At 36.9% G+C, this 8,908-nt stretch overlaps 2 protein-coding genes across 4 annotated transcripts; one reads left to right on the plus strand and one right to left on the minus strand.

The window, feature by feature from the left end:
- The first annotated feature begins 210 nt into the window (after window positions 1-210).
- On the plus strand, window positions 211-3,335 carry LOC108476390 (F-box/kelch-repeat protein At1g22040-like). 3 transcript variants are annotated; one of them, XM_053025431.1, is made up of 3 exons: window positions 211-413; window positions 1,581-2,856; window positions 2,960-3,082. In XM_053025431.1, the coding sequence occupies exons 2-3, from the start codon at window positions 1,711-1,713 to the stop codon at window positions 3,011-3,013; spliced, it is 1,200 nt and encodes a 399-aa protein (XP_052881391.1). In that variant the 5' UTR covers window positions 211-413; window positions 1,581-1,710; the 3' UTR covers window positions 3,014-3,082. The 3 variants fall into 3 exon arrangements, with proteins under 3 accessions (XP_052881391.1, XP_017634092.1, XP_017634091.1); XM_017778603.2 differs by adding an exon at window positions 1,161-1,275 and having other exon boundaries at window positions 214-413; window positions 1,581-3,335; XM_017778602.2 differs by having other exon boundaries at window positions 214-413; window positions 1,581-3,335.
- A 255-nt stretch (window positions 3,336-3,590) lies between these two features.
- LOC108476391 (aminotransferase ALD1, chloroplastic) lies at window positions 3,591-8,275 on the minus strand. Its single transcript, XM_017778604.2, has 10 exons — window positions 8,096-8,275; window positions 7,967-7,992; window positions 7,777-7,844; window positions 7,290-7,406; window positions 6,718-6,780; window positions 6,169-6,273; window positions 5,953-6,003; window positions 5,130-5,450; window positions 4,391-4,597; window positions 3,591-4,070 (listed from the first exon to the last, which is right to left on the minus strand). Exons 1-10 carry the CDS (start codon window positions 8,164-8,166, stop codon window positions 3,747-3,749), a joined length of 1,353 nt encoding a protein of 450 aa, XP_017634093.1. The 5' UTR covers window positions 8,167-8,275; the 3' UTR covers window positions 3,591-3,746.
- Window positions 8,276-8,908: the final 633 nt, after the last annotated feature.

Consider the following 8,908-nt stretch of genomic DNA (forward strand, 5'->3'; position numbering starts at 1 on the left):
ATAATTTTTAAATGTATAATTTTCATAAATTTTATTTTATTTAAACTAATAATTCTAAATTAAATCTTATAAATAATTTCTTTCTATATTTGTCTAATTTAAAAATGAAAATCCAATGAAAGTACACAACATTTTATTATTATCAATTGAAACTAATTATTTTAAACAACAATCAAGTGACAAATAGAAGGTCCAAGAATTAAAAAGAGAGATAAATTTCAAATTTTCAAGAGTACAGGGACTGGAGGCATAGTTAGACAAAAAAGGGAAAACTAAAGGAAGAATATAAGTTTGTTCACGCAGAAGAGACGAAAACTCTCTATCCCTGTACCAAAGGTGAATTACGAATGGATCGCTTGGAAACCTCAAATGATTCGTCTTCCGGGGCTTTTCGTCTTGCCGTAAAGATTAAGGTTCTTTTTTCCTCCAATTTTCTATGTTTCAAAAAAGAAATAAACTTTGCTCTTTAGCTTAGTTTTCTGGGATTCTACTGCTTAGGATTTTGTTTGTAGCTGTTTTATTGGAAATTTTATCCCTTGGAATAGAACATAGAAGGTGGGTTCTTTCATTTCTTTTTCTTCAATTTGTTTCATCAGTGTTACTATTAGATCGATTGTAGATACATGTACTTAATTTAGCTGTTCCCCCCCCCCCCCCCTGCTTTTAGATTAATGCAGTTTTTTTGTTTAATTAATTGATGACTTAAGTGAGGAGCCCTTTTTGAATCGTTTTAATTGGGAATTTGGGGATTTTAGTGGTGTTGTTGTTCTTGCTGGATGGGAAGTGATCAAAACATTGACCTTTTTATTTGACTTTATCTGGTCACTGCGAAAAATTAAGGATTCGTGAGGAGAAGTAACTTCTGAATCTTTTCTTTATCATTGTCCTGATCTTGGTGACCTTATAGGAAGAAAGATATTATAATCTATTGAATAATAAGGAAAAACTTACAAAAAATTAACCTCCCAATTTCTTGATGAGTATTTGTTCTGAAACTGATTTATTCGATAGAATTAAGAAAGGGATACCATTTTTTGACGGTCTCTCGTAACTCTTAAGTTACCCTTGTGCTCTATGCTCTTTCCTGTTGAACATATACTGGATGTTTTTTTTAGAGAGGGTCTTTGATATTTCTTACACTTCCCATATTTTCTTATCAGGAGGTTGTGAGGTTTTGATTGGTGAGATATAATTATTTAGCTGAGAACTTCTTGCCGTCATTGAGAACAAACTAATTTAACTGGGAACAGTTCTATTCCATTTCTCAGCTTTATGGTAAAGTGCGGTGTCTCTTTGTTTCGCCTTTCTTTTCTTATCATGCTTTCCAATTGTACACAAGGCATTCCAATTCCTTTGCTCCTAATACAATTGGCCGAGGGGATGGTATCACCCCCCATTGGTACTTATTGTTAAATGCTTCTTCTTCTTCTTCTTTTTTTTTTCAATTTGGTGGATTATATTATTTTTTGATGGTCTTCTTTCATGTAAATGGTTGTACTGAAATAAATTGAAGGTTTTGGCCTTTTAATTTGACTCTGACACCTTCCATTTTACTCTGTTTTTTTCTGTTCTTATCTCAGATACTAGATAGAGTCTTGGTGGTTTTGAGCAGATTCATCTAGGATAACCTTTTCTTCTGATTAAGATATTTAGCCATCAAAGGTTGTTCTGGAATTGATTTACTAATATATTGCAACCAATAAGATATTGATGGGGGCATTCTTAAGTCTAAACAATTCCAGGGCTGGAATGAGTGAGCCCTTAGATGTTTCACAAAATGGAACATGCAAAAGGCAGAAGTTGTCATCATGTCTTTCTGAAGAGAATCCAAGATTGATTCCTAGCCTTCCTGATGAGATATCTTATCAGATTCTTGCCAGAATTCCGAGGATTAATTACTTGAATGTGAGGTTAGTATCTCGAGCCTGGAAAGCTGCCATCATGAGTACTGAACTTTTTAATACAAGGAAAGAACTAGGAACAACAGAAGAATGGCTCTATATATTGACTAAGGTTGAAGGTGACAAGCTTTTGTGGTATGCTTTGGATCCATTGTCAAGAAGGTGGCAGAGGTTGCCTCAAATGCCCAATGTTGCTTTTGAAGCTGAATCCAGGAAACGTTTAGCTAGCCTTCGGATGTGGAATGTGGTTGACTCTGGCATAAAAATTGCAGATGCCATTAGGGGTTGGCTTGGGAGGAAGGATGCATTGGACAGAATGCCCTTTTGTGGGTGTGCTATTGGTGCTGTTGATGGCTGCCTCTACGTGTTAGGAGGATTCTCTAGAGCATCAGCCCTGAGCTGTGTTTGGCAGTATAATCCAGTTCTAAATTCGTGGAATGAAATAAGTTCAATGTCAACTGGTAGAGCCTACTGTAAGACTGGCATCTTAAATAATAAGCTATATGTTGTTGGAGGGGTTACCAGGGGCCATGGTGGATTAACTCCACTTAAGTCTGCTGAAGTGTTTGATCCTCATACTGGTATATGGTCCCAACTTCCAAGCATGCCCTTTTCAAAAGCTCAGATTCTACCCACGGCCTTTCTGGCTGATCTACTCAAACCGATTGCCACAGGAATGACATCATATAGGGGAAGGCTATTTGTGCCTCAAAGTTTATATTGCTGGCCATTTTTTGTTGATGTTGGAGGGGAGGTATATGATCCCGATGTAAATTCTTGGGTTGAAATGCCAGCTGGCATGGGTGATGGTTGGCCTGCAAGACAGGCAGGAACAAAATTGAGTGTCACCGTGGATGGTGAGCTGTATGCACTCGATCCATCTAATTCTCCTGAAAGTGTGAGGATTAAGGTATATGATTACCAAGATGATGCATGGAAAGTTGTAGTCGGAGAGGTCCCCATTCCTGACTTTACTGATTCAGATTTTCCCTATTTACTTTCTGGTTTACTGGGAAAGCTTCATGTGATCACTAAAGATGCCAACAACAATATTTCAGTCTTGCAGGCTGATGTGCAAAACCATTTTACTTCCCTATCATCAGCTTCATTGAATAGCTCACCTGGTGCACATCCCGAGTCTGCAGAACCTGCAACAGCATTTGAACTGGATCTTTGGAGGGTTATTGCTACAAGGACAACCGGATCTTCCGAACTAGTAAGTTGTCAGACACTCAATATCTAGTGCCACTGTTGGACTACTTAGGGATCTAAGTTTCAACTTTCCGAAAATTATTTGGTTGCCCTTATTTGTTTCACTAGATCTGTTGATTTTACAAGCGGCACATTGAAATTGTGATTTATGTAAGTTATAACCTTTACTCTTGTATCCTTGTATAATATAAAGCAAAGGAATTCTCTTGAACTGGAAAACAAGTGCCTGTTGTTTATCTTACGTTGATTTCACGGCTCCTTTAAGTGACGGTACAATATTCAGTATTCTTATGACTTGGCAATTGATCTTTCTAGTGGCCCACGTATTTAGCCACTTTTGTAGTTCGAAATTATGCATACGCCTGTATTAAGCCCAGTTTATGCAACACATTGAAAAGAACCACCAGATAATGGATATTGTAGTTCCTGTAGAATAGCTTAAGTTACAAATAGGATGCCTGCAAATAACATAAAGGATTATAAGAAAGACTTATAGCCAACCAATATTTAACACTTGAATATCATCAGTCCAAGGGATCCAACTTACATGGCACTGGTTATTTTATTATTTTACACAATGATTACACCATGAGATGGCATGGCCGGTGAAACACACCATTTTTTTTTTTAATTTTATTTTAGACAGTTACAAAGGGGTTTTCCCTTGGAGAATAGTTTTTCCAGCCTCCATGATGCTTCTATGATGTGCTTTCTTTTCCCAAAAGCACTGATTCTGATATACTCTGCACCACCAGGGCCAAAACCAGATCCTGGTACCGTTATTATATGAGTCTTTTCAAGAATTTCTGCAAATATATTCCATGATTTTGAACCAGGAAAATGCACCCAAACATACGGGGCACTGACACCGCCATAAACTTCTAAGCCAAGAGAGGCAAACGTATCTACCAATATCTTTGCATTCTCCTTGTAGTAGTCGATCACTGCACAGATAGCCTGAGAATCATAAAAAATACAAATTCAGCAGTCCTCTAGAATACTCAATCATAGAGCAGTTAAAAGAGTATAGATTTTATTTTGTTAGACTTGCATGCCAAAATAATGTTCTTTCACCAACTATTGTTTCTTCCTCAAAGGTTTGGCTCAAATCAGAATCGACTGCAGCCATTTCAACAGAACTAATTTGGCCATTACGATTCATTACTATCATCAAGTATACCTATGCCCGCAAGCAGAATACCAGCACGCCCTCATACTCCTTATACACATTTGACTGAAAAGCTGAACATTTATGTGCAAGGCTTTCTTGGACTTACCTGGAAACCTTCTGGAGAAAGGCATGCTAGTCCACCAGCCTGAGCTATATTGGATGCTCCATTGAAACAGGTGCATACAATGCGGTTGAAATCATGTATGACAGGAAACCCACCTGAAAACAAGAGTTCTTCAGGCACTACCGTCCAACCAAGACGAACTCCAGTGAACCCAGCAATTTTGGAGAATGATGAAATTTCAATTGCAACCTGAGGAAATTTTCTTTTCTTTTTCAGTCTCAAGACAAAAGGGTAGGTTCAAAACTAAAATTGATATACTATGTTTCAAGGACCTGAGAGATTGATTTCAAATTCACTTTTCCATCCAGGTATTTCATTAATCTATAAACATAAAATTTATGTTCTCATGAACCCTCTAGAAACAATTATACTTTTGAAAATCCAAATCCTTGTTAAAATGGTGAGAATCAGTTTTTACAAGCTGCCATAAGCAGTTCTATCAAGTCTATTTAACAATCCCAAAATGAAGAGATCCTTTTTCAAATGCTTTCTATATTCGTAAATAACTAATCATTAGTCAACGCCTTGCAAGTAACTGTACTCGAACAAATGTTGACTGGTGTCTAGGATTTAGTTCCACTTCATTAGAGCTTAATCTATTGAAAGGCAAAAGGGTCAAATGTCGTTGGTTAGCTCTCAATTATAGAACCATTACACCCTGACATTCAGAAGACTGAAGCAGGACTTTTTTTCTTAGCTAGATGACATGTCAGCAACGTACCTCTTTGGCACCAGGAATTTCAAAGATTGATTTAGGACTGTCATCAGAGATATAGGCTGCATAAGCGGAGTCAAAAATAATAATTGATCCATTATCCCTTGCAAACTCTACAAGGTGCTGCAATTGCTTCCTTGTAGCTGCATGACCTGTAGGATTATTTGGTGAACAAAAGAAGATGATATCCGTTCTTGGAGTGACCGTTAAATCAGGGAAGAAATTATTCTGAGGGCCAAGCTGCATGTACTCAATGTTTTGATACTTCCCAGTTTTGTCTTGAAAATTACCAGCCTGGCCGATTATGACACTTGAATCTATATAACCCTGTTACAAAGTACATTTTCCATATTAAATATTACAGCTCTAATTCAAGGATCCATCGTAAATTGTTGCAAAAGGCAAATATGATCAGATATCCTTTTTATTTTTTTCCCTTTTGATCATATTAAAAGATTAGTTCAATTTTGGGAAACTAAATTAAGAAAATGGTACAGACAGAACAAAAAGTATGACGACGATAGGCAGATCTAAATTGTGAAAAGTAGACTACTTTGGTTCCTGTAACGCCTAATCTTTAGGCAGAATTCTAATTTCTTTCTATGAAAAAATTAGTTTCACGTTTTGTGATTTTTTTGTATTTTCAAATGCAAGTGCCCCACATTAGTATAGAACATCTTCAAAGTTACAAGCAAGACATTGATTAATTATGGCAGTTTATTACTAAAATTATATCCATATTCAGCTTGCTCGAGGATATTTTCCGCTATTAGAAAAGCAACATGCAGTGGAACATAAGGTTAAACAAATAGAAGCATGATAACATCACCGGAAAAGATGGATCCTGCACGGCTATTGTCACTTTTGAACCTAAAAGCAGCTGCAAATATCGACAGAGAAAAGTATTTAGTACTTTTAACACAAGAAATCTGCAGGTTGGCTCAGTTGTAACATTACTTGCATAAGATGCAGGCAGCTGGCTGAAGGAACAAAGACGGGGGCATATAAAAAAAAAAAAAAAAAACAATCTTATATGAAGAGTCACCTGAAGGCGGGAAATATCACACTGAGAACCATCTGATACAAAAACTTCCGTATCCTTTACGGCGACATCCTTATAAAATGTTTCGGCAATTGCTTTCCTCAATGCCTGTTATTCATACAACGTTAATATTTGAAACGTTTACCTGATAAATAATTGTTTAAACAATCATTCCTACTAAAGCACAATAAGCGCAAAGTTACAACTTAGGCATCAGAAGGGAATTCAGTATATTAGAGCAGTGTTAAACTTCCACAAAGCATCATTCTGTTTCAAAACTGTATAATACCGTCTACTGGAAGCAGGATAAGTAAATGATTTATCCACCGAATTTCCAACTAGGCTTAGAAAACAAATCTAATACTGGAGAAAGTCATACTACTGTCAAATACTTGGCATGAGTCGGCTACAAAGAGACAAAAGGGTCTAAGACTCATAACTAATGGTAGTAACAGATGTGATGAACCTCAAGAAATGAATCCGATAGAGTAATCAGCTAACAAACAAGTCTTCTTTACAATAAACCAGAACAGGTGAAACAAAGACCTATACCTGATTCCCTTGCTCAGCTCCATAGCCCCTATAACCGTCAGCGGTTGAAAGGGCATGTGCATACTGCAAAATAACAAAGAAGTGAAATATTTATCTCTCAATAAATGAAGCAACCTTCCTTTGCTCCCGTCACAAAGACAGACATTGGATTATTTAAGATAGCCGTAGAAGGCGTAGGCGCTTTTGTTTATGTGTGCAGCACCTAGGCGTGCACCTTGACAACGCTGGCCTTAGGTTCAAAACACTTTCTTCAAGCGGGACAAGAGGTGGCTTATCCCATGGACTCGTTATCAGGAACAGGCCTCTTAAGTATTAAAGCTTAAACTCAGAACAGACTGATGACTGCCAAAACATATCGATAGGTTCAGAAAGAACATTTCGTATGTAGGGTTGCAATTTTACGGGTTTGGTTGCACTGGGACGAACCCTGAATTAGATCGCAATCAACTTGCCAACCATCAAGTTTAACAGCTATACGTGTGAAAATTTTGAAAGTTAATGATAACATAAGCTAGTTGCATAGAGACCGTAGCAACACAAATAACAACAGACTGGAATTGACCAAGACTTACATTAGCCATGCTAAGGCTGATTTGCTCGGGAATTGGCTCTGTGGTATCACCAATTCCAAGGCTAATTACTTTTGCATTTGGGTACTTTTCCAGGTGCTGCAGCTCCCGCTTTGAAATCTGGTTAGAATCCAATTAGAATAAATAGAATCATCAAATGGTAAATATTGGGTCACATTGGGACACCCAAGAGAAAATCCAAGCAGTGGTAGTTTTAAAGTCAGTAAAGAGCTTGGTAGAATGAATGTAACAAAGAAACAAGCTGAAAAGGCAACAATATTTTGTCCTTAAAGAATCAATTTGATCATTTAAAAATACCTGCGGTATGAGAATAAATAAAATGTCCATCACCAGTGACAAAAGAAGGGCTACAAGTATTCTCCCCTCCTATTATATTGAAGTGCTACTATGCAGAAGCTAAAATTTTAAAATGGTAAAAATAGCTGACTTAAAAGCCTTTAATGATGTAATATGAGATTTTAACAACCACCTCAGGAAACAAATAGTTATTTTGCAGCTTTTCCAAGTTTACATTACGGGGTACATTTGTGCAACGACCTGCGATCAGACAAGTTAGACAGTTCAAACCAGTTTGTAGCTAAAGAAACCTTAATAAGAAAATTAAAAAGAAAAACAAGAAGTTAAGAGGGATATAGACAAATGCAATACATGGCACGTACCGTTTCCCTGCTTACGTACTCTCAAACTGTATGCCAATCAACAAACAATGGCACAATTTTAGAGAGTGAAATGCATAAAATAATAGCAGGGATGTAAGAAAATTTTATCCATGTTTCAAGAACATATACCTGGCCAGGACCATCTTAGGCTGCAAAGAAATTCCACAGGCCATAGAACTGCAAGCTGATAGCTTGTTCATTTTGGTTTCGGATTTTTTGCAAAAACACAAGCTCCTTTAACCTTCTTGCTTTTATGCGGGATGAGTAGTAAGAATGCAACCCATCCGCTTTGACAAATATATAGATCCATGCCACAGTCAAACAACACTCTAAAACTTCATATAATAAGCCATATGTCACCCTCAACCTGGATATAATATAAACATCAAGGAAGTGACCCATGCAGAACCCAGTGCCAGGAAGAAGACGCGTGTGAAATCGATCATTTCACACCAGATGTCAATTTTCATAGCTTTGTCTATATTCCACACCTTCACCCAATGTCCTCCTTTATTTCTTTTTCCCCATTTGCGTATTGCTCTTTACTTATACAAGGTGCCCAAATGTATAGTCTAGTCTCAAATTTTTTTTTCTATATAGAGAAAGGTCAATCAACCTCTAATAGCAAGCTATTTTTATACATTTTTTTCATAGACATAGCCAATCAACTAAAAGTTAACATTGAAGGATATATTTCACCCTCAGCCTGGATTTATTATGGATATCGAGGAGGTGACCTATTCAAAAGTCATTATTCAGATATTTTCATTTTGATAGTAGTTATTGCACTACAGCATGCATTGATCTTTCAATATTAATTCAGCAAAGAGTGACATGTCTATTTCCATTGCTTCACCTAATATCTTCCCTTTGTCCTTTTTCCTCATCTCCATGATGCACTTGCCTTTTATCATTCAAAGGATCCAAAATTTTCCCGAGGTG

Source organism: Gossypium arboreum, chromosome 3 (genome assembly GCF_025698485.1).
Source record: "Gossypium arboreum isolate Shixiya-1 chromosome 3, ASM2569848v2, whole genome shotgun sequence".
Taxonomy (NCBI): Eukaryota; Viridiplantae; Streptophyta; class Magnoliopsida; order Malvales; family Malvaceae; genus Gossypium; species Gossypium arboreum.